The sequence below is a fragment of the Falco naumanni genome, chromosome 3 (assembly GCF_017639655.2).
Source record: "Falco naumanni isolate bFalNau1 chromosome 3, bFalNau1.pat, whole genome shotgun sequence".
In the NCBI taxonomy this organism is placed as follows: Eukaryota; Metazoa; Chordata; class Aves; order Falconiformes; family Falconidae; genus Falco; species Falco naumanni.
In genome coordinates this window covers 8,429,668-8,454,847 of record NC_054056.1, presented here as the reverse complement: position 1 = coordinate 8,454,847, position 25,180 = coordinate 8,429,668, and the positions used below count along the sequence as shown (strand labels likewise).

The 25,180-nt window shown below is 39.1% G+C and overlaps 1 protein-coding gene across 4 annotated transcripts in view; it reads left to right on the top strand.

Annotated features, from left to right (window-relative positions):
* The window catches only part of RERE (arginine-glutamic acid dipeptide repeats), a 254,169-nt gene that overhangs the window by 76,786 nt on the left and 152,203 nt on the right, over nucleotides 1-25,180 (top strand). For all 4 annotated transcript variants that reach the window (XM_040585411.1, XM_040585410.1, XM_040585408.1 and 1 more), the window contains exon 3: nucleotides 20,601-20,671. In XM_040585411.1, the coding sequence (XP_040441345.1) occupies nucleotides 20,601-20,671 (71 nt within the window). The remainder of the gene's footprint in view (nucleotides 1-20,600; nucleotides 20,672-25,180) is intronic.

Below are 25,180 nucleotides of genomic sequence, written 5' to 3'. Positions count from 1 at the left end.
TTGCTGTTCAAAGTACTGGTTTAAGGGCTCTGGTAGTTTTAAATTACTTTTCTGTAAAATGATCACTGTGCTGTAGTAACACTGCTGGAGCAAAATAGAGATAGATTGAAACTAAGGTTGTGAAAACTTGTCCTGTTTTTCTAGGAGGAGCTGTATATCTCAACTACTAAAGAGCTCGTAGTACGGGTGCAGATGTAAATATTTTACATGCTCTATCCCGTCATAGTTGCTGCAAATGCTCTAAAATGCTAGTTGTATGTGTGGGCATTATCAGCTGCCAATACAGATGGGCTGAAATTCTGCTGATTTTGGAGGTGTTGCACTCCATACTTATTCTTCTGTGTGAAAGCTGTAATCTTGTTTTCACTTAAATCTACCAGCGTTTGTCAGAATAGTTTATCTGTTGAAATGCTTCAAATATAATTCCAAACCATTGGTAAGATAAATTTTTCTCTTGGTCAGGGCTTGCAGTTGAATAGTATTTGTTGGTTGATCAATAGCAACAGGGAGCCTGCAGAAGCGTCAGCTTTGGTGGCAATCTTATTTTCAGTGTCAGGATAAAAAATAATTTGGAATCTGTTAAGAGCAGCTGTTAGGTGGGCCCAGTAGTACAACGCGAGACATTGGCTTTATTGCAGAAAGACTTTGCTTAAAATTAAGATGGAAAATCAGTTTGTGATCTCATTTTTAGCTTGTAATAGGATGGAGAAGTATTAGCATTCTATCCAGTAGGTGCAGTGCTTGGAGTAGCTCTAATGTAGCAGTACTTGGATAGAGGGATACAACAGCAGGAATCAGTGCTGTAGTTCTACAGAGCTTACACCTTTGCCAGATAACTGACGGAGGAGGGGAGAGAGCTTGTAAATGCTGGTAGTGTGGGGAAAGCTTAGATCGTTTGTGCTGTATTTTTCACGAGAGTATCTATTCAGAAGAGGAATCCTCTATATATGGATTGGCAAGAACTTCAGTTACAGCTTGTGTGTTCTCGCTTACAAGCAATTGCACTGTGGGGGAGACGCTGTTTATAGACTGAACTGCAAGGGAAAGCCTCAGTCCTAGCACAGGTGTGGAGATGTGTTGGAGAACCTGCACACAAGTAGTGCCCTGTAACTGCTGGCTGAGTACCACTCAGGCCTTATGGGACTTCAGGGAGCGCACATGGTTGATAGTGTGGAGAACAACAGTCTCTGACAAACGGAGTACTTAATCAAACACATTTTGGTGGTGGTGGTGCAGAACCCATGATCAGGGAGCTGTCTCCTTGGGGAGCAACTCCTCAAGTGAGTGTCGTTTGGCAGGATTGGGAAGATGTTGCATGATCTGATAAAGGATTTGAAAGCTGGGCTGCCCAGTCTCAAGTAAGACTAGTGCTGGCCATGGGCAGCTTGCTTCATTTTTGCTTTGCCCATCCTTCTGCACTGCTTGAAGAAAAGGTGGTGTGGGGAGGTTATCTAGTGTAAAAACAGGAAAAGCCATAGAACTCCTGATAATTGAGATTTTATACCAATTCGGTAATTTAAAAATTGGTTTATTAAATTTTACATTTTTATTAGTAGTAATTAGCACAAGCATTGAAAATTTTCTCTTCCTGTTGCTCTTGTGTTTTCTTTTAAACTTGCATCTATCCTTTTATCTTGAAAACTGCAGAGAGTGATGAGAACTTGCATTATTGGCTAGCTCCTTGTTAGAGGGATGTGAGCCTAGCTGAAACTGTAATTGACTATAGTGATTTTTAAATTTTATTTAAAATGTAATTTCTTAATAGGAATGAGATCTTGAATACACATTCCAGTGTGTAATATATCCTAAAAAAAATTTAGCATCTATTACAGGAGAAAATCTTAGCTTCTGTTTTGTGGTTAGGGAGAAGTATGTGTAGCTAAGGGTGCAAATTACATAAAATTCAAGAGGGATTAAGAGAATTTAATTTATTGAGACTTACACAGCAAGGATTAGACAGATGAAAATTAAAAGGTGTGTGCAGAATGGATAGCTATCTTCAGCTTACATCTTTCATGCTTTAAGGAAAGGAAATCTCTTCCATCCATTTGATTCTTTCTCTTAAATGCTCTTATCTGATATGGATGAATGTTCAAGGCCTGCATTGTCTTACTATGAAGTCCTTCGGTAAAATCTTGTTCTGTTACCCTGTTGCTATGTAGTACTTAACCCAAACACTTTATATTACTTTCTTCTCTGCTGAGCTCAGCAGCTTTGAGTCATAGCAAATAAACTGTAAATAAGTAGATAATCAAGATCATTTGAACTCTTTCCAATGAAAGGTTACACTATATTGTTACTATATAAATACTGTTCTTATGAATTTGCGTAGATATAATGAATGTGGGGGTAGCTTTAAACAACATATTAAAATTTGAGTAGGGCTTAGAAAATGCGATGCAATTAATCTTCTCTACTTTGAAAATCACACAGGCCTATCCTAAAAGCTTGTTGGCCTACTTCCCCATCTGTCCTCTGTTTCTACGACCTCCCTCCTGTTTCCTTCCTAATTTAACCTGAATTTTTTTCTGTTTTTCTTCATCCCCTGCCCCCCACAGTTCTTAGCTTGCTTTTGTCACAATGACTGTTACGGTAACAAATTTATTTTTATTGTACAATGTGATTTGCTTGTAGGCTTCCTTAGCATAAGGTAGTAATAGTATAAGATAGTTGCATCAAGACTGAGATGTTTGTGTTTGTTTTCTCCTCTTAGATTTGGTTAGATTATTTAATGCTGATTTTCCTTCCATTTCTAGTGCAAATTGGTTCCCTTCTATCCTACTGGCTTTTGCCAAAATACAGCACTGTTTGAAAGTTTGAAAGGGCTGATTTCCCATACAGTTTGTATGCACATGCAATATGGTTAACACATGGCTCCTAATTGGATGTACTCAAAAACTGGTGGTCTTGTTTTGTAGTATGTTTTTTGCAGTTCTACTTTGATTGTCAGACTGTAAGTGAATTTGAATACTTTGATATTCTGCTGTGTAAACCAGACCTTACAACTACATCTGTTGTTTTGGTTAGGCAATTGGTCTCCATGTAGGATTTTCTGTGTAGAAGATTGTACGGAAGTGCTATCAATCAGATGGCTGTTAATATATTGTACTGGACTTGAGTGGGGAAGGTGCTTTTGGAACAGCTGCCCAGGCTTTTCCTAAGTGCCATGCTACTGCAAGCACTGTTGAGTGATATAGTAGCTGTTGTACAGGCCCTGCTTTTGATGCTTGGTTTAAAAGAATCATTTGCCTAGCTGGAGGAGGGAGCTATGTGATGGAAGACAAATAGTCATGTGTGACACTAAATTTCTGACCAACATGATGAAAGATGAAACAGGTAGTGATGATACTGTTCCAGAGAATCTTTTTTTTTCCTCTGTGTCCTGTAGGTCAGCAACATGCTTCATGTCTTACAAGGACCTGATGTGTGGAGGTATCTTTCTTGTGTATCTTCAGCTTGACCTTGGACACGGGGATTTTTTTTTTTTTCTATCCCATATCCCAATAAATTGCTCTTATGAAGTGAAGTAGGTTAAGATTCCAGAAGAGTACATACCAGAAATATCTTCATCAAAATAATAGCTGGTTATGTGAATACTCTTATTGCCCTGTTCGTTTTTGTTCGTTGAGCTCTTGCATGCATTTCTTGCTCAAGGAAGCTGTATGGTCCTCTGTCCGCTTTCATCCTCAGTCTGTTCAACACGTTAGGAAGGCATAGTACTTTATCAAAGCCACAGAACTTAATACTGAGGATATTGTTGCTACTGAGCAGGCTGCTGTAATGTCATCATGATGGCACCTTGAATGCTGGACTGGAAAAACTTTGGATGAAAGTCTGAGTTGATTTGGAGCCTCAGGAAAACATCTTCACCTGGAGACGAGGACAATATTGTTTGCTCTGCCTGTGTAGAAACATTTAAAAGGATCTGCAGGAATTAAAAGGATTTATGAGGATCTGTTTCTGCAGTGACATCAGTAGCTATATAAACAGCACATCAGCAAGAGGAATCAACATGAGGTAACACAAGGTGAAATGCTTCTGCAGGGAGAGTAGAGCATTATAGGACTTCATAATTTTCTAGCAAATTGCTTTGGAATAGCTTACATGAGAGCCTCTTTGTTCTAGGTGTTTTAAAATCTGTGTGAATCTGGAAGAAGAGGTACAGATTGGATATGGGAAGCGTGGTTTGATGTGGTACAGGGAAAGACGCAGAATTAGTTTTATGTGGATCCTGAAACATCTGGCCTAGTACATGAAAAAATAGGAATGTGTCTCTTCCGCCTTGAGATGTTTTAGGCCAGGGGTCCTCAAACTACAGACTGCGGGCTGGATACGGCCCCCCAGGGTCCTCAATTCGGTCCCCAGTATTTACTGAACCCCCCCGCCCCCCCCGCAGCCGCAGATGACTGCCTGCCACTTCACCCGCACACCGGCCCCCTGGTTAAAAAGTTTGAGGACCCCTGTTTTAGACAGTTACTGTTTGGGACAGCTGTTGGGCTTTTTGGTGCCACACCCCCCCCCCCCCCCCCCCTTTTTTTTTTCTTTTCTTTTTTTTTTTTTTTTTAAGGTATGGGAAATCTTTGTCAGTGGGATGGAAGTGAGATATTGCTACTGGAAAATACAACTTGAGTACTACTTTTTCTCGATTTATGGATTGATATCACTTCAAAGTTTTGTTAGATTTCTGTCCTGGAGTGCTGTTCAGGAGGCACCGTAACCCTATAAGCTATTATCTGGACAGGCATCAGAGAAGGAGAGAGACTGGATTTGCAGGTCAGGTGCACTGTTGTGCACACAGTGCTGTTCAGTTGTCACCAAGTGTATCAAAGTGAGATCTTACATACTTTTCATACATTCTCTGATCATAGAGTATGTGGCCATTTTTCAAAGGGAGCACTTCATAAGCTGGGAAATAGTTTGCAGTCTTCAGTGTCTCAGATTTGAAGCCTGCAAATGTTGGGTTATTGCGCTATCACAATGAGAAAATAACAAAAGATGGTGGGTCATCTTTTGTGTGAATCTCCAGGCCTGACATCAAAGTGTCCTGTGGAATGTGGCCAGCGGGGTTCCAATCACAGTGGAACCAGAATTATATTTACCAAAGATCTAGTTGGAATGAGATTTCTTCTAGCTACCTTAAAATCCAGTCAGTTTGGTTAGCAAGCAGGTATTAGAATTTCCAAATTTCTAAGCTTTAGGCTTTACTGGCATTGTTAAATGTTCCCTTTATTATTAAACTGCACGGAGATGTTTTACATTGTTGTAACTGAAGGAATTTGCTGAAATTCTTGTTTCAATCTACAAACCTCCATCTTTATAAATATATATATAAACAAAAACCAAACAGAAGTGCTTCCTCCCTCCATTTACTTTGTTAGGAAGTGTTACAGTAGTGTTTGTGTTGAATGCTAGTGAAATTGAAATGCTGGCGTTTGGCTTGTGCTCTGACAGTGATTGGCTTGTATTTGACATTGACCCATATGTTTGTTATTCTTCTAGATGCTGCTTTCCCTTTATTCTGACAGCTTTACCAGCTGAGAAAGGTAGCCATGCTGGATTAAATATAGAAATACGTGTAATACAAACGTGATTTTTTTTTTCATATAAACACTGAAGTTATGGCAAGTGTTTTCTAGACTGCTAAATTTTTTTTTTTTGGAAGTTAACACTTTTCTGGAAAGTTTTAAAAATTGAATGTTATGCTTGGATAGAAAGAAGAAATGCAACAGCTGTATGTTTTAATTTTAGGATGTCTTTGGCCAGTCTGTGTTGCGTGGATTGACCAAGTTTACAACGGAGAAGTGCATTTTTGAATGTGTAGTATTTTCTTCCCTCAAAAGCTTCATAGCTGAAATGACCATATATTCTGATGTGACAGACTGTATTTCCCTCTTCATTTGAAAGGCTGTTACCATCGTGATACTAGATCGTTGAAATAATCAGATATTCAGTGATAGACTTCCAGCTGCTGTAAATAGGAATAACCTCAGGAGCTGTGCTGCTTAATGTGTTTGAGTTCCCTTATTTTTCACACTTACACCACTGTGTTTTCAACTTTTCTGCATATGTGAATAGTAGTGAGGAATACTTCTGACAATATTTTTTTTAGCAGCAGAGATTATCTTTAAGACTTTGGTTTCAAGGGAAACAAATGCATTCTTTACCCATTCATCCTTTAATAATTAAAAGGAGGAGGGGGGGAAAAAAAGGCCTGGACTAGTAAGTGAGTCTTAAAACATATCCGGAGGGTTAACAAAAAGATAAAAGCTTTAAAAAAATGTATAAAAGCATCACAGAAGGATTTTCTCAGAAGTTGATTGAAGTCTGTAGAAAACTGTTTACATGTGCAGCTGGAACTTGAGTTACTGTTCTGCACAGTTGGATGTAACAGTGGTTGTAATTTTTATTCTCAGCATTTGAGGTATTTCTGAAAAGTGTGGTTTTTAATGGTCAGGTGAGTAGGTGAGTAAGATTGTGTAGAAAATAAGGCTACATGATAGCATACATTGACTACTTAACTGCATAGAAATAATTTTCTGTGTATGTGCTCTTAGCATAAGCAGTAAACTTAAGCCAAACTGTAAAAACCCCGACAAAATAAAAACAAAACAAAACAAAAAAATCAAACCCAAGCAACCCCCTTCCCCCCAAAAAAAACCACCAAACAACCCAAAACCCCACCAAAAGAACAACCACAAACACGCCCCCCCCCCCAGCCCAACCAAATAAACTATGCATTTACTGAGTTCATATTCACTGTTACATGGTGGCAGGCATTGCTCTGTGTATGGACAGCTGTTGTTGCTTGACAGATGGAGTCTTAAGTGCAGATCAAGGTTGATCTAGCATATGGATTCCTCTGGCTTTGTTTGGCTTTTGTGTACAAATCATGAACAGCAACATGAAGGAGGTGAGGGTACCTGGGGCTGGGGACTGGATATCCGGGATCGGGGACATTGCTTAGCCAGGGTTGGTCTAACAGGTAGTTTTTCACTATTGTCTTTGTTATTACATAAAATTGTGATGGTATTTTTGTAACAGATTAATTGTTCAAGTGGGGAATTTTAAATACAGCTTTATAAAGTTATTGTTAATACTTCTCCTGCGAGTCATCCTCTGTGTTCTATCACAACAAAACATGGGCCTTGCACAATAGAAGATGTACTACCCTTGACTACTAGAAGTGAAATGGATTGTGACCTCTATAAACATATGCTGTGTACTAAATGAACTTCATGACGTGTTCCTGAGAAGTTTGTAATGCAAAGTATAAATACCTTGTAAAGCTGTGGAGTTTTGGAAATAATTACAGGATGAATGTGAAACTTCACAAGAGCATCTTACTGACATCGCTTTCTTTGTGTGACTATGGCAGCTGTAGTTGAAAACTTGTGGTTAAACTACCATAGGTAACTGAGGAAATTGGATGTGAACGGTTTTGCAGACCTGCGTTAGGGAATTATTTTTGCAGAGGAGAAATATAGCAACCTAAGCAAAAAGTAGTACTTTATGGGGAGCACAGCATGCCGTTATGGAATTAGGCAAATGGAAGTTCTGAAATAAAAACACAGTGGAAATTGTGGAAAAATTGGACTAAGGGGAAGGAATTCCTTGAAGTAGTGGTTTTCAAGGAGTGATAGTTTGTGGCCGCAGTAATTGTTCATGGCCTGTCCTCTGTTTATTTTGGTTAAAGTAGTGTGAACTTCTAGTGTATGAATTTATCAGCCCTTTTTCTTATTTTTAGTTTGTGGAAGTTGCCATCTCTTCCATGACAATTAGATAAAAGAAGTGTTTGATCAATTAGAATAACAACACCTGTATACGCAGTAAACTGAATTTCCATTTTAGCTTCTGTACTGGGAATGGTGCTTACGGGTTCCCATGTAGCACAGCAGTTTATGCCAGAACATTGCTTTAACTTGCATCTGGAGAGTCTTATAATAAATTAGGTGAGTGAGTGAAATATAATGTGTCAAAATGTTGATCCTGGAACTAACCTTTGTTGCTTCATTTTGGGTTTCAGGTTTTGTGACAATATCTTGGAAATATTCATGGGGGGATGGAGGAGAGAATTCAGGGGTGGGGAGGTATTTCTCTACAGGTTTGACACTCGGCACTACATGTAAGTGGGCTAAGTGAAGAGAGTGTGCTAAAGTGAGCCTGCTTTTTTTTGGGTATTGTTTCCAAGTGGAATACAAAATGCAGCAGGTTAAATGTTAACTACAGCATTGATGAAAATGAACTATTCTTTAAAAGTTTTCTCGGTTTTCATGTTACTGCATGATGGGCCACCCTGGTAAGGTATTTGTGTGTGTAACTGTATATCTTCTAACTGATGATTGAATTATTTTTTTCTGTAATATTGTAAATTTTGAGCAACCTATTTGGTTTTCCTTTTGTCCTAAAGACACATAGTTTGTATAAACAGTATCCAGTAGCAGAGCACGTGTTGCTCTAAACAAGCATCTCAAGTAAATTGAACTACACATGGAAGTATTTTTGCTTTGTTTCAGCATTGGCAGGAAGAGTGGATCTCTCTAGTCTCTTTTGTTCAAAGTCCAAAATGTGTTATGGATGCTTTTACAAAAAACAGTAAAGATATTTAAAGCAAGAAAGCATTAGAAACCTTGCTGTAAAAGGAGTGCCTAGATAGACATGAAAGCTGATACAGATTTAAGGCTTAGATTTGTATTGTTTGTTTAGGAAAGAAATATACCTAAATACAGATATGTATGTATTTTTCTTTGGCTTGGAAATTTATGCTTGCATTATTACTGTGGTGATTGTACTCCTCTTTTCTTAATAGTGAGGAAAGCATCATTCTGTATAAAACGAAAAGGCATCTCAGTGCTATTTACAAATTTAAACAATAGGAAAACATTTTTTTGTTTCAGAAAATACATATTGATATTTTTTTTTAATAGATCTTTTCAGTGCTGCTAGGTATTTGCAGGTAGGTGACTTACCGGGTTAACAGACTATTGGGATTCTAACACATACGGTTACTTGATGAGAGTGTCTGTATTTGTATCACAGCAGGCTTTGAGGCAAGAGATTGCAGTATTTGGAATACAGTATTCGGTAAAAAACATCCTTATTCAAGTGACACATAGTTTTCCCTTTCTGAACATGTGTTTCTGTTAAGGGCTGCACCAACAACTTACAAAATGGATTACTCTTTATCCATTTGTCTAATCGGGAAGATGAAGTGATGGGTCAATTACTAGGGATGTAGTAATGGCTGTGACTGTTTTTCTGGTTGAGGGCTACACAAATAAAGCCCATCCATGTTTTGATGAGGTATTTTGTGTTGCGCTCTAATAATCAAGAGCGTAGCTAAGGGAGAGAAGTTAAGCAGCCGTTTGGTGTTTGTGGTGAGCCGGGGAATAGAAGAGTTTTCTCTTTCAAGTCCTCTTGGTGTGCTTGTTTTGCCTACTAGAGCATGGAGTTATAATTATGCATGGTCCAATAGAAGAACTTCTTAAAGCCATATAAAGATGCCAGTTTTCACATTAAACATAGCCTCATTGGCCGACTATGCCATTGATTTCTTCTGACACCATTGATTCATTACTGAAAGTTGGGAAACGCAAGTGAATGGAAAGTGCATGAGATGAAAGATTCTGCGTCTCAAGTGATAGAGATTCTTGATCTCTTAATCTCTTAAGATTTGTGTATGCATTAGCCAATTGCGTGCGCTATTCAAAGACACTGTGGAGATCGTTCGGTTGATTTAATGACATTTCAGGATCTCTTGGTTTCCTGAGCGTTGCTATTAATGCTTGTGTTTAAGGTCTCAGAGAAATTACACCACACTTGGGACAATGGCTATGGATAATTTGCACATTAAATATTTTTTAATAGAAAAAAGTTAAGGGTATCTAAATCAAGTGAGGTCCTGTAGCAGCATGGTACGTTTGTGGTGTTGCTTGCCTTTTGTGTATTCCGCAGTACTTCAGAAGTGAGTCTCTATGAAAAGCTTTTGAAATGCATCCAGCTCAGGTTTGAGGGATGTGGCTATGTAGGCGTTTGTATAAGATCAGTGAGAAGTGTTCCAGCAAAAGTTTGCTGTGACCTTAAAAGATCAGAAAAGACTATTTTGAATGGCATGCATGCAGTACAGCTTATCTGTTGCTAAAGAAACAGCTCTTAGACTAACTGATTATTTTTTTTTAGCGGTCTGCTCTCTTATTCCCACCCCTCCTCCCATTTTGTGTGTTAAATTGAAAAAGAAAAACAATTATAAGACAGGAGGATACCCTAGTGTCAGTTAGTGGCTGAGCATCTACAATATCTTTGTTTTCAGTGTGGTATTGTTTGGTAACGCTACTTTCTCTAAGTGTATGGTGTACTTTGTGTCAAAGTTGTTAACAAAGTATGTCTGAATGCATCTTGCAAGAACAACTGTATGGTGTTGTGGATGTGCATGAAAAGTGCAGAAAAATAATTGGTGTGGGAAATAATGTAGTTGGGTGTCTGAACTGCAGAGCAGTTGCTTTTACAAAATTGGGACCTGCAGACTACAATTAGCTGTCATTAATTTTGTTGAATAGAAATATGTTCCATTTATTGTACAATGAGGAGCCAGACTTGAATGAGTTTAAATAGATTAAATCTAAATTATACTGACAGTCCATTAAACAGCAGCAAAACCCGTTAAAGAAAATGGATTCACTATGATACTAGTTTATAATAAAATCATTTGTGAAATAAAAACTATAGTCCAGGCATTTGGAGTACTCCTGTGAGTTTCAAATGAACACGGTAAATTGGTTGAACCATTTATTGCAGAACAGGGCTCTAGCACGTTGTTTTCTGACAAGGAGCCAGCAGTGTTGCTTGAAATCTGCTCAGCAGGAAGTAACACTAAAAGATCAGACTAGCAAATTGTTTGTCGTCAGCCATATGGGGGGAAGAGAGGCAACTGTATAGCTCCCTACCTGTCAGTGGTAATATTTTTCCAGTTAAAACCATGTGTTTGTCATTTCTGGTGCTTTCTGCCCTGTGTCTTTACGTTTGTTACTAAACCATCATGCCAAGTGTATGGCTGTAGTTGGAGGTCTGTTTCCATTATTGACCTTTGGTTTCAAGACTTTAGTAATTCTCCTGTATTTGGAATACAGGAAAATTCCAGTGTCGACACTGAGAATTCATTGAACATTGCAAATATTTTTCTGATCCTTTGAAAGGCACTACTTGGTTATTACTGATATGTAACTGCTTAATGTGTCATGCTTCAGATTGTTTTTAACTGTTCTGGGTGGTGATGCTGATGGTGAAAGATTGTGGCATTTAACTTTTAAGTTAAATGAGACATTGAAATGAAGAGCCGTGCTGCTTGGAGTTCCTGCTAGTTTTGGCTTGGGCAGAGGTATTTCTGGAGAACTGTGCAGAATTGCCTTATGCTTCTTCACTGGTTGGCAGAGGGCACTAGGACAGCTAAACTTTTTAATTTTAGACACCAGAATGGAGGAATGTAAATATCCTTAAATTCTGGGATGTAAATATCCTTTAATTATTTGCCTATTCCATGACTTGTGTTCAGCATATATACACACACACATATATATGTAAAAACTGTATCTCTGTCTCTCTCCTTCCCAAGTCCTTATATATATGACTCTGTAAAGTCTATAAATAAAATTCTTTATCTACCAAAGAATTGGAGTCTGTGTCAATAAACAGTTGGATTTTGTTTTCTTCCTTAAATCCAGGATGGTTGTGACGAAACAAACATATTTCACAGGGCTTGCCTGGACACAGTCTCTTCATCAGTTTCTCACATCATCATACAAATTCCTACCGCGGGGCAACTGCATCTGTAGACTGTGGGAGTGTAGGGATAAGTGCTGTCTCTGTATTAGTTAGAGAGGTGGTAGATGTGAAACAGGAGCGTACATGTGTGCTGTGGGGATAAGTATACCTGAAGCATGTTTTTTAGCACGCTGAATGGTTGAATAGAGAGCATGTGTTACTACTGATTACGTGAGCCTGATGGTTCATCTGGTTGGTTGTGACGATGTAAGAGTTGGTGTATGAACTATCCAACCCTGGTGTCCAGTGAGCTCCCTTAAGTTATAACGGAATTATTAGAAGAGTGGAGGTTTTTTACATACCTGGCATATTGTTTTTCAGAACATCCATCTCTAACATAGAATATCTGAAGGAAAGCAAAATAAGGGAAAGAATGTGTAATCCAGCAAGATACTGGGGTGTCAAAACTGGAAAGTGAGTGTGTATTGGAACTGTAGTTGCTTACAGCTACGCTGTGAAGTCTGAGCTTGTGACTGTTGAAATACGATGGCGGGGGCTTGCAGGCAATTCTTTGGCAATGGCTTTCAAGGACTATCTTTCCAATGGAAGTGTGGTGCTGTGCAGAGAGCCTAAAGCTTTGTTTCTTGGATAATGCAGGTGTTGACTCATTAGGCAAAACATAAAGGATTCTAATTGCAAAGATGATCAGTACATAAACTACGGCATTTAAGGTGATAAAAGTTTGTGTGTTCAGGAAAGTGAGGTGGCTGCGGTTTTTTTCCTGAAAGATCTTTTAAGTCCGTGTATTCAAGCTCTAATTTTAAAAACAGCTCTTAGTGTGGGAATATTAATGTAACCCTTCAGAACTAGGGCACATCTGGTGAATATCACAAGCCCAAAGGCATAATGACTCTGTACCATGTGTCTGAGAAATACTTCATCTCCAGCGGGACACTTCACACGAAATGGGAAAGTAAGCAAACGTACTCGTGGTTGGAGACAGGCAGTGAATTCCACTTAGCTGTGCAGGGGACTTATTTCTTTATTCTGTTTTGCCATTGTAGTGGCAAAGGTTATGGAAAGCCCTTTATTTTCTTTTTTCTTTTTTCCTTCCCTGCCCCCCAGTTGGAGAGTTTGCTGGTTTGTCACCAGTAAACTCTGTGGTTTAACAGATGAGGTGGTTAACTTGTCGGAGGTAGCCCTTTGGAAGCTGACACGTGCATGTTACCTTGCTGTGGGGAAAGGCCACTAGTGCACCCATTTCTTGTGTGGTTACTTGCTTCGTGCTTGCTGTTACTCTTCAGTAAAAAAAATTAACTTACACTTTGGTAAATGTGTAAGGATGTCCAGAGCAACATTTTTTGCTTGCTATATTTCACCCTGTAGCTTATTTTACAGTAATTTCTTTGTTGTTTTGCTGATTTTTCGCTGAGTCAATGTAGATAGGCATCTCCTTTAGTTTTCTTTACTGGTATGATTTTGTCTATAAAGGGGGTCATGAACCTTGCCTAACAAAACACATCCTTAAATTCAATTTTCAGATTGACAGAGCAGAATGTAGCTGTTGATGTAACTGTAATAAGGACTAGAAAGGGAAAACGTGGTCTGGGAAGGGAAGGAGACTTGAAGGGTTTGGAGGTGGACAGAATTACAGGCAAAGAAAAAGGCTTGACCACTGCCTTGCAAGTTAAAGGGAATGGGGAGAAGGGAAGCGAAAGAACAGTGGTGCTGCAGTATGCAGGGGAGGAACTGCGTATGTTTAAGCTGAGGCCTCTTGTGAGACTGGACTTCAGTCAGCTGGGGACTGGGGGAGGATTGCTATAGAGCGCTGGAGGGCCAGGCACTAGGTGTGCATCCAGTGTACTGCTGTTGGTGAGTATTGGTTGGCCTGAAATGTGGGTTTTTTTGTAGGGTTGTTTTGTTCCATTCTCGGGGTTTCTGTGTCAACATGTATTGCCCTCAAGTTGCCAGATGTCAGAAGCAGCAACCAAGTCCACTGTCTGACATAGTACACTTGGAGAGGGCAGACCAGTGACTGACTTAACTTGGGTGAGTAGGCATAAAGCGAAATGGCTTAATTACAATTCTGGGCCACTCATAATTCCATGATTGTACTAAGATGAGTAGCATTTTGAGTATGGGTTAGTATGTATTTGAAAACCAGGGGGCTAGGCATTGTATATCCCTGCAGAGCAGATTCAATGGACATGGTGCTGGGCCATTCAACTGATGACATGTTTAATTTAGGAAATTTATAGTCAGTTTGATTTTTGTTGGGCTTCTTGAGTGGAAAGGATTGAATGTTAAGGTTAGTAGGAATGAATATTAATATTGCAGGAGCAAATAGATGTCCAAAATGTACCTGTACTGTGAGTTCCTTTCTAGAATAATAGATGTTGAAATAACTGACTAGAATTTAAGTGTCTGAAGGGAGAGTGCATGTGGGTTCATTGTATTTTAGGCTGACAGCCTCAGGCTTCAGACTTCCATTTAGTGTGAAGAGAGTACATGTCACTCAATTTATATGAACCTGCTGATCAGGAAAAAAATTCAGAAGCAAGTGAGCTTGTCTGCATGAAGATCATCATTATTTTGTGATTTTGAAGTATTCTAGCTGTTTGAATAACAGAGCATCTTTTGGATGGGAAGTTGCCCATGGACCAGCAGTGTGCCCTTGCAGCCAGCAGGACCCTGAGGTACAAGAGGAGGAGGTGGCCAGCAGGTCGAGGGAGGTGATCCTCCCCCCTCTGCTCTGCCCTGGTGAGGCTGCATCTGGAGTGCTGGGCTCCCCACTTCGAGAGAGGCAGGGACCTACTGGAGAGGGGCCAGCAGAGGCGACAAAGACAGGGGACTGGACTGTCTCCGTTAGGAGGAAAGGCTGACAGGGCTGGGCCTGGTCAGTCTGGAGAAGACGGAGATGGGATCTTATCAATGTCTGCAAATATCTTAAGGGTGAGTGTCAGGAGGATGGGGCCAGACTCTTTTTTTGATAATTCCCAGTGACAGAACAAGGGGCACCGGGCACAAACTGCAACACAGGAGGTTCCATCTGAATATGAGGAAGAACTTCTTTACCTAGAGGGTGAACAGAGCACTGGGACAGGCTGCCGAGAGAGACTGTGGGGTCTCCTTCTCTGGAGTCAATCAAAATACACCTGGATGTGAGTCTGTGCAGCTTGCTCAAGGAGACTCTGCTTTAGCAGGGGCTTGGATGAGATGATCTCCAAAGGTCCTTTCCAACACTGACTGTTCTGCCTTCTTTTTTAGTTGTCACAAAGCGGCAACAGATGCTCAGGCTGCTTTGCGTTCAAGCAACAGTTATGAGAATTGACTGAAGTTGTATGGGTCTGTGTAGCCATATAGAGCTAAAAATGTTCCAGAAGTACATGATCAGTGGGGAAGGAAGGTGCAACAGGTCATTCCAGTGCACTAAGGATAAGGAGAGGTTATTCTGTGTTTTTCATTGGTGTCAATCTTAGCTATACAGGTTGGGTGCATTAGAAAGAAGATCAGCTGTTTGTCCTAGCTTGGGTCCACATCAAAGTTGTTCTTGAAAATAATGTATTTGTGTGTTGTATTTCTGGTAAATGAAAGTAATTGCTCTGTACAGTGAGTTTTGAGTGGCTAATGTGGATGCATGCGTAAATGTTCTCCTTTTGGCATTTTTCCAGTTTCTAGTGTTAGTGACATTGCTTTGCACCTGGATTAACTTGTTTTCTTATCTGTACGGCCTCTATTGCTTTGGAGGCATGTTAACTGGATGTCATCTCTGTTTTAAATCTTGCAGGCAGCCAGCAGTGCCTTACTTAAATGCAGTATACCAGTGAGTCAACATATCCATAGTAGATGCCAGGTTATCTTAGTCTTGTGCCAGCCATTTCAGAGGGATGCTTAGCTGTTTATTGTGTTGTCTGATAACCCTGAATCAAATGAGGCTTGCAAAACTGAGATATTAAGAAAAAAAATCTTGGAAGTTGTGGTGTTTTCTGTATCTGAAATCTTGCAGCTTTTTGTGTGCATGCCCCAGTGAATCCTGAGATGCTTCCTGTGGATCAGTGATAGAACACCATGTAAATGGATGATTCACTTGGGATACTGAGCAGTCGGTTGTGGTGAGAATAGGGGTGTCTAAATAGAGTGATTAGCCAAGGAAGTCTGGAATAACAAAATGGTGCAGGAATACTTTGATGTGGTTAAATTGCTGTAGCTTCTGAATAAACCAGATTGAGACATACTGTATCAGTGCAAGGAGACAAAGAGGATGCATTTGGTGTGTTGAGAAGGTCACCTCCCAAGAGAGGCTTAATAGCTTCTGTGGGATTTTCAGGATTTTGGATAAGTGCTATATGAGTGTGAGTTACAAGTCAAATTACTGTTGTTCTGGTGTTGATGGTTGATTACATACATGATATTTTAAGCTTTTGAAATGTATGTGTGAGCTGTTGCAACAGCTGCTACTGTCCTAGCTAGGAGATACACAATTTGAAACTGGTTGTTTGGAAAAGGCAAGTTGTGGTTGAAAACAATGGACATAATTCTGCTTGATTCTGCAGAGATACTGGAGGTTGTTATATAAAACTGTTTATTGTTAATTTTCCTACTAAAGAAGAAAAAAACCAGTCAAGTTCATAGTGCATTTTACATCTGTGAAACTTCTATGCCTCTTGAGGCTCCTGGTGCAAGACATTTGGTCTGTCACATAATGAAAATACGCAGCAGAAAATTTCAAACTGATGCTGCTTATATAGATACCTGTGTAGCCATGTCTGTTTAGCAGTTTCCTGTGATACCATCATCCTTAAGACAAATCATAAATTTAGTAAATACTTGGTTAGTGCTAGCATTTTTGAAAGGTTGTACTTCTGACCATCTCTCTTCCTCTGCTCTAATGCTAGAGTGGTATTAAGGATTCATAATAAATCCAATATATGAGCTAACTCTTTCTCACTGATTCCTTTTGCTATGAAATTCAGGATTAGTTTCTCTGAAACTTTATTTAATGCTCATAGCAAAACAATGTCTCCAAACACCTGCCTTTCTAGTGTTGATGGTTTCACTCTTAGTTGGTTCCGTTATCCGGTTTCTCTTTATTATCACTCAGTTTAGTTGGGGTTAAGTTTACATCAGGTCAACACCTGGTAAAGAGATGCTAGCTATGCTGAAGTAGAATTCTTACTTTTGTTCGCATTTTTGTGGAAGAGCTGTGCAGAAGTTCTCTAAATAGGTCAGGACTTCTATGAAGCTGTAACTGATAGCAGTTGTAGGGATGAAGGTCAGTAGTGGTGCTTCTCATGTAAAAAAGGCTTTTAAAACTTGTGGCCTGAGAAGTCATGAATTATTTTCAGTGCCTTTTTTTTGGATGCTGTTGTAATGAATGATCAAAACGTACTACAGTAACAGAAATTCTCAAAGATTTCATTTACATTTGTGTAAGTTAAACAACATTAACTTCCAGTTAATAGGGGAGGAAAAAAAACACCCAACTGCTTGATTTGGAACTTGCACGCTAAATTTTGGTTCAGAACACTCAAACTGTGAGTTGTTATATTTGTGTGTCTTCTGGTGGGGATGTGGATGCAACTCTGCTATAGTTACGTTCCTTTTTTACACTTGGAGAACTTCACTGATGCTTATAAAATTATGATTTGAGATTAATCCAGATTCTTATCCTGTGTCTTTGGCGTTTACTGTAAAGTAAGCAATAGTTTGTAAGTGATCTGTTTTGTCAAGCGCATTTGACTTTTATCAAATGCTGTTGCAAAGTGGTTAACAGTGCAATCTGCAATGGATGGAGAGTGGTGTGGTAAAGGAGCCTGTTTTACAAATAGTGTTGCAGGTAGAAATTTGACACTTGGATTTACATGCTTTGCCTCAGATGGTTACTATGGTTATGTGATAAACCAGCGGGAAGTGACTCCTTGGTTACAAAGGACAAGTATTAGAGAGGGCGTGGTTGCTTTCAGAGTCTTCCAGGCCACCCTTTGGGCACTGTGCTTTGCCATCAGTTCATACATTTCTGCATGTGGTTGTGAGATCCTCCTGAGCAGGTCATCAGTTCTGTGAACTTGAGCTCCATGAGTTTACTTTTTGAACCTAGTCACAACTAGGTAGTATTTGTGCTGAATGGGTTTTATTCTGAAGAGGATGGTGTGAGTAACCTAACCCTAGCCCAGTACTGTTTTAAAAGCCTCTGATACTTGAGTTCTTGCAGCAAGGTTTTGGTGACAGTCGCACTGATTGCGTTCAGCTGTTTGCTAGCCTTTGTGTTCTCTAGGGATGTAGACCGCTGTGAGCTGTGCTTGTCACTTGATGAGCTTCTGCAGAAGTCAAGCTGACCTTGCCTGACTTTGACACTTACATGCTCTGACCTCAGCCTGATCTGTAACCACCTAAAGACCAGCATCTTTTCCAGCCTAGATTGAAATCATGGGTCAGTATAACTGAGAAATACATTCGGCTTTGAAATCCATCCATTGAATGTGGAATTTTAGCGATACTGATCAGCAGGCTTGATTTGAGACTAGTATGTAGAAATTATTTCATAGCCTATTGAGGAAAATAGTACTGCTCTGCTGTCGTGGTTTTGCAGTTAAAAAGTGTCAATTTGATGGGTAGTGCCTGTAATGAGGATGCTGGAGGTGAAGAGTTTTGCATCTGAAATGCAGTGTACTAGCTTTCAGGTATAATTCCTCTGGGACTAGTTTTTTAGAAAACTTAGGTACATTGCCTTCATGTACTACTGACATGGGACAAAATAAAGGCCTACTTGCAAATTTGCAGAGATGATCTGATAACAGAATTTAGGCAGATAAGGAAAGATACAGAAAAGGAAGATAGAGGAAAAAATAATTTCACTATTTTAAATGACTGGTAAAAAAGCTAGTACTATTTTTAAGTTTTTTCCCCTCTATCTGTCTACTGAGATGGAGAGGAACATTGGTATAGCAAAACACAGATTCTGTGGCTGTGACGTTTCTGTGTAGGAAGGGTTTTTATAGTGTGAAGTATTGGACTGTAAATCAAAAATTCATTTTCTTGCTTCATCCAAAAAACCCCCACAACTAATATCCCCCTGCCAAAAAAAAAAACCCAAAACACAAAAAACCAACCTAAAAACCCCAAACCACAAAACAAAACCAAAACTCCAAACGCCCCCCTTCCCCAAAAACAAAACCACAATCAACCCCCCCAAAATAAACCAGAAGTCACCCAAAAAAACAAACACAAACCCACAACTCTCTGAAATCTCAGCTTGTTGCTTGTCTACTTCAGGCTACAATTTCTTGCCTGTAAAATGAAGCTAGTGGTGTTCTATTGGAATACCAGTATAATCTAGTGTTGCTGGGTATGACTCTGCTTGTAGCCAAAAACAGCAAGTGCAGATGTGCATGGTTGCAACAAGCAGTGCAGAATTTGGGGAATGGTGCTACGTGCATTTAAAGCTTGGTTTGCCAGCAAAGTTGCTTTGATCCTGGCAAAACGTCAGTTATCTAAAATGAATGAAGATGGGTACTGTACACCTCTGTCTCATTAGGGCAGGATATTGTACTGCTACAACGTTTAAAATCAGATGCACAACCATGTAATTCTGGCATATATTATTGAAGTGCTATTGATTTGAAATGCCTGGCCTTTCTCCAGCTTGGTCGACATAGCTGCTAAGACTTTTTCCTGCGCTTTTGATAGTCCTAAGGTACTCGTGCTATATTTTTCTTTTAAATTGACATTTGAGTTAGCTCTCAGTGGCGAGTGAATTCCTAAATACAGGTTGGGTTTCCAATGATTATTGAAGGGTTACTTTTTTTTTCTTTCAGGAGGAAGATGTTTTATTGCTATGAACAATGCCAGTGCATCCTTAGGAATGCTCTCTGTGGAGCAGACGAACTAAAAAATGTCTTGACCAACTTTTTAGACTTTACAAGACTCGAAGCAGGGTATTAGTTGTGTTTTGAAACATGTCTTATAAAGCTCTTAAAACTTTGGATTTTTTTCTGTAGAAATATAAAAAGGGTCATGGAAAATCATTCCCGGAATAGCTGGTATTCTTTGTGTCCTCTGTTTTCAATAGTAGTGTTACCTATTTGAATATGAAAGGAGACTCCAGTGACTATCTTTACATATTTGTTCAACTTTGGGAGTAGCATCTTTGCCTTCTAGCAAGCTGTGTCAATTTTTTTATTTCCAAGGTCATTATCATTAATCAGGCACTTCTTTTCCATCCTTGTAATTTTATTCTGAGGCACAGCTTTTGTTGTGGTAATTGCCAAGACTGTTTTAAATACATCAGCCCTTATTTTACAGCAACCTTGTAGAGTCCAGTTGTCAAAAGAAAACAAAAATGATTACTCAGTTTCTGTCATGTCAAATGTAATTTGAGAAAGCTCAGTCCTTCCCTGAGGTAAATCTAATTTAGTTTCTATTGGTTGCCTTGGTTTTCTTCACAATTAGAAGAGAAAATTTGTTAGTGCTAGGTTATTAACAGTAGCAAGCTAACCACAAATGATCTGATTGGTTTCCTGTCTTATTTTGATCTGGTTCATAGGTTGTGACCTGGTCATTTTTGTTAACTAAATTCAGAATGATCTTTATATAGACTTCCTTTTGTTTTCCAGCAAAATGTCTATTCAAATTAAAGTCAACTTTTATGCAGTTAATTCCCTTATTTGTTATTGTAAAGCATCTAGTTTCTATTTTTAGATCACACTTGGAATAAATTACACGTTATGTAAATGAAATGGTGTTTCTTTCTAAGCTTAAGCTGTTTTTTAATTTATCCTGTGTTTATGTTCGTTCTTGGAGGTACAGAAGTTAATTTCCATTGTTTTAAAATCTTGTTTTTTTTAAAGATTGCGTATATATTGAAAGTCGCCGGCCGAATACCCCATATTTCATCTGCAGCATTCAAGACTTCAAACTGGTAAGGAAAAACTTCACATCTGTTCCTTTCCCCTGCCCCATACTCCAGTGTGATGGCAATATTTATTGGTCTGTATCTCTTCCTGTAGCTCCTCACTCCTTCTGAGTAAATACTTACTTTCTGAAATAGTAGCTGTTTTGCTGCTACGACAGCAATGTGTCTTTGTTACAGACTTAGTTTACTGGGCTGTAGAGTTCAAATTGTGGTCTACATAATTTTAAGGTTTTGCAACCCACAGAAATACTAACTTTGAGTTGAGTGTTTTTGGGAAATTGTGGCTCAGGAAGTTAAGTTTTTCCTGGGAAGTTAAATTTGGCGGTGCCTTTACCTGTAACTTTATATGGCGTAGCTGTGTAAATGGAGGTGTGTGGGCTGACTTGTGGTAGCCTGTTTACCTCAGCTGATCTGTGGACTGACAGCTGAGGATGCAAACAGACTAGACCAATATGTTGTTTATTTTGGAAAAATATAAAATAACATTTAAGAATGCTTTGGCACTTTGTTCTTCAGAAATGAAAAGTCAGGGACCTGTGTAATAACAAATTAGTTGGAGTTGTGGTTTGCCCCTTTTGATCTGAATTTGTACACTTAAAAGGTTAAACAAGTTCCTTCTCAGAATGCTGTAGCTGCACAGGAAACCACTTGCTGCTTATGCAGTGCAGAGCAGGAGGCTGCTGCCTGTTCAACACAAAGGGCACCTGTGCTTGTTTTAGACTTGGCAGTGCTTTGGGTAGTGTAAGCAGGATATTCGGAAAAGGTAACTGTTACTGCTGATCATCTTGCTGTTGTTGGTTTGTGGAAGTTCTGAATATGTAATAAACTGTCCTTATTATTCCCTATACATAGTCTACAGGTGTAGATCGCCTACTACCTGTTGCTACCAGAATGTATTTTCCTTTTCTAAGCTTTCTTACTCAAGTCTTCCATTTTACTCCTTAAAAGTTTATTTTGTAAGACCACAGTGAAGCAAAATGTGTACGCTTTTTTCAGTATTGATGTCCATAGTAGTGCTTGGCATTTGTGGACATATGCTCCCCCTCTGCTTTTTTGTTGTTTGAAGTTGTTGTATTTGAGTTAATAGGTTCTAGCAATGGGTTAAGCCACCATTGTACTACTATTGCACATTAGCAGGTGCTTTTGTGTCTGACTGGAATTACAATGTGATAGTTGCCATTCTGGGCAATGAATTCCTGCTGAGTTGCATTAATTGCTTAGAAAATTAACGACAAAAACTGAAGCTTCTGTTGTCAGCATTAGTCTTGTACAACACATTAAAGCTGTTTCCAAAACTGTGGGAAGCGTATTGCAGTATGTTTTAGTACCTTTAGATTTTTTTTTCCCCCTCTTTTCTCATGTGTTCTGCATGTGAAGGATATGACATCAGGGCTGCTGGCAGTTTTGCGTATTTTTTTCACACAGTAATAGTATCACTATTTTATGTTTATTTTGCCTGCTCTGAGTTTTTTAGTTTATCTATTAGATTCCACCCCCTCACCCCCCCTTACTGATATGCGTACAAGCAACTTGTAAAAATGAGAACACCAAAAAAACCCTTGATGCTGATCATACTAGCAAAAATGAATCTTCGATGGGTTTATCACTGATTTTACTGTTGAGGGAATGATATATAGTGGAAAGGACATTTGATTTCTCTTCTAGTGTGAGGTACCAACAGGAAAACAGTCTTGTTTTGCCTTCAACTAAATAGTCAAGTGAAGCAGGGAAGTTAAAGTCAACAGCTTTTAAATGTTGCCTGCTAATTAAGTACATTATCGTGTTGATTGTCATAAATTTAAAGTTTTTGGCTGAGTGTATGGGTCTTACCCTATACTTTGTGTTGTTGTAGGTGCAGGTCAAGCATAGGAGTTATGGTGGTGTTTCACCGATTAAAACCAAAGAAAGTGAACTTGCATTTAAAAAAGAAAAAAAAAAAGAAAAAAAATCACAAAGTGAATGCTGTCTGTTACACAGGCACACGCACTATTGTGCAAAATAAAAGGTACTGAGGGTCATTCTGGGGATGAGGCTAGAGTACCATTCAGTTCATTCTTGAAGTAAACGGAGATTTAACTTGGTTTTTCCAGTAAGATCTTAGATCATAATTGCATATGATTTTATGTTTACTGCAGAACTAGAAACTGGTTCTATGAAGTCTGGCAGTTTCTTCTAGTTTAGTGTTCAAATTTCCTTCATTTGACAGGCAGATGGCAGGAGGCAAAGAAGGTAGGAGCAAATACTGAAGTATGGCGTAGTGTATTTCCTGTAAATGCGCTTTGTTCCTTTCATGCTACTCAAGTTGTATTAGAAACAGCATCTTTGTGGTTAGAACTGTTTTTTTTGTCTGCCTCACTTTCACAAATACCATGTGGAAAATGGAGTGAGATTGTTTATAACTTACTACTAGTAGTATGACTTCTAGTCATACTACTCCAGAAGCAGATGTCGCAAATAGTTTCAGAGCAGCTTTGCATTCTAGCATCTAGATCTTGTGACTCGGACAAACTCGTAACTGTTCCATGCATGCTCTTTGCAGTTCCAGCAATTATGGCAGGTTAAATAGTGTACTTCGCATTTGTAGCTCATGCTTCTATCACATGTTTCTCTTGACATTAAGATGAACCAGTTTGACTAAAAATTATACTAGAACGGCTCTTTTGCTTTCCTGAAGAACAGTTGTACTTCACCAGTGGCCATAAAATCCTTGTGATGAAGCTTTACTTACTGCTAATTTCTTTGTAATCTGTCTCTGTTGCCATCCTCTGTTTTGTTGCTGTGTGTTGCTTTGCATGAAGCAGAGCTGTTATGCTGCAGAGATTGGTCATTCCCTTTGTGAATTTTATTACTAGTTGTATTACGATAAGCTGAGGATAAGAGGAGAGCAGCAGATTTGGTTCCCAAGTATTGAGGGAAACTGGAGGAGCATAGCTAGCTTTCTAGGTCTGTCTCTGGTGTCAAAAAATCAAATGGTGTGTTAAGGCTGGCGGTGTGGGGAAAAAGTGATTTGCTCAGTCCAGCTTAACTATGTCAGAAACTGTTAGAGTAACATTTATCCTCTTTTGTGTTTACTGTTTCTGTGGTACTGGGTTCCTTCAGGCTTTCTGGGATTCATGTAAACAACTTTGTGGAATTGAGAAGCAAAATACCATTAAATGTGATGTGTTGTGTCTTAGGGAAACTGTCAACAAGAAGTGGTGCTCTAATTGTCCTTTCTGGTCTGCTGTTGTTTCATTACTTCTGTAACACAGGTTTCACTCCAAGATAAGACCATTTTTCAAAATTGCTTCCAGTAACGTGTTGATAGTATCATGTGTTCTTGAGGAGAGCGCTAAACAACACCAGCACCAAATGATACGATATGGTATGATAGGAGTACTGCTCTGCTTATGTGAACTTCTTAGCATGCTTATAAGAAACGAGTGACTGTTCCTGCAGCTGGGAAACCACTTTGAAAAAGTATTGATGTGCAAGCTGTACGAGCCTCCTAAAACTCTCCTAGGGAATAAAGATAATGACAGAAGAGTCTTCTGTTCCTTGTTTGCTTGTCCTTTTCTACTCTGTAGTGCTAGCCATGACTTCAGAAAACTGTTTAGCATCTACTTGGTATAATGCACTTAAGACCTTGACAAGGAAAATACTTACTCATTCCTGGTCAAACTTCATAGTTTTTATTATGCCTAGTTCTCTGATACTTAGAGGGAACTGTGTTAATCTAATGAATCTACCTGGCCTGTAGTTGTGGTAGGTTTTCTTGGTGGTGTAGGATGTGTGTGTGTATGTTTTTTGATGTTTGGTAGGGTCTGGAGATGATGAAACTGTCAGTCCTTAATATGAATGCTTATTGACATTCCTTTCTCCCGTAACTGTCTGTGGATACAAGTGGTAACTCCCGCTCCTTGGGGAGCTAGCACGCTTCACTTTTCCTCCACTAATGATATGTATAGAATATTCTTTGTGAGAAAGCTTTCTTTAAAAGCTCTTTATGGCTTAAAAGCACGAAGACTACAGTGGGATTGCTTGGAGCTTGTGAGTGTATGAGCTTCTAATGTTGCAGTGGCCTAAGGTCTGCCTTGTTGTCATTTTGTGTTTAACTAAGCTCATGGTGTTACAGCTTTGGTCCTAACATCCTACTACTCAGGTTCTATTCTGCTCCAAGTTCAGATTTGTCTTATGCTTTTGGAGGCTTAGTTCAGGTTTGGGAAATCTCTAGTTTTACGGCAAATGTTCACGTTGAATAATTTCAGGATCGCTTGCAGACAATGCTGAGCATTCCCATCTTCCATTGAATTCAGTTGACAGGGAGAGTACTCAACAGCCAGAGGAACAAATCCAGGAGTTTCCAAGTGGTATTACCTGGTCTGATAATCTTGCGACTAATTTGCTTGTAAATTTGAGTTTGCACAAACAGAAAGAGGATTTTTTATTTAATTAATTGATGGTGACATGGTAAATATAAATGGGAGATAGTTCGGTAGCTTGTGGCAGCTTAAGTTCCCTGATGTTTTCCTGCAA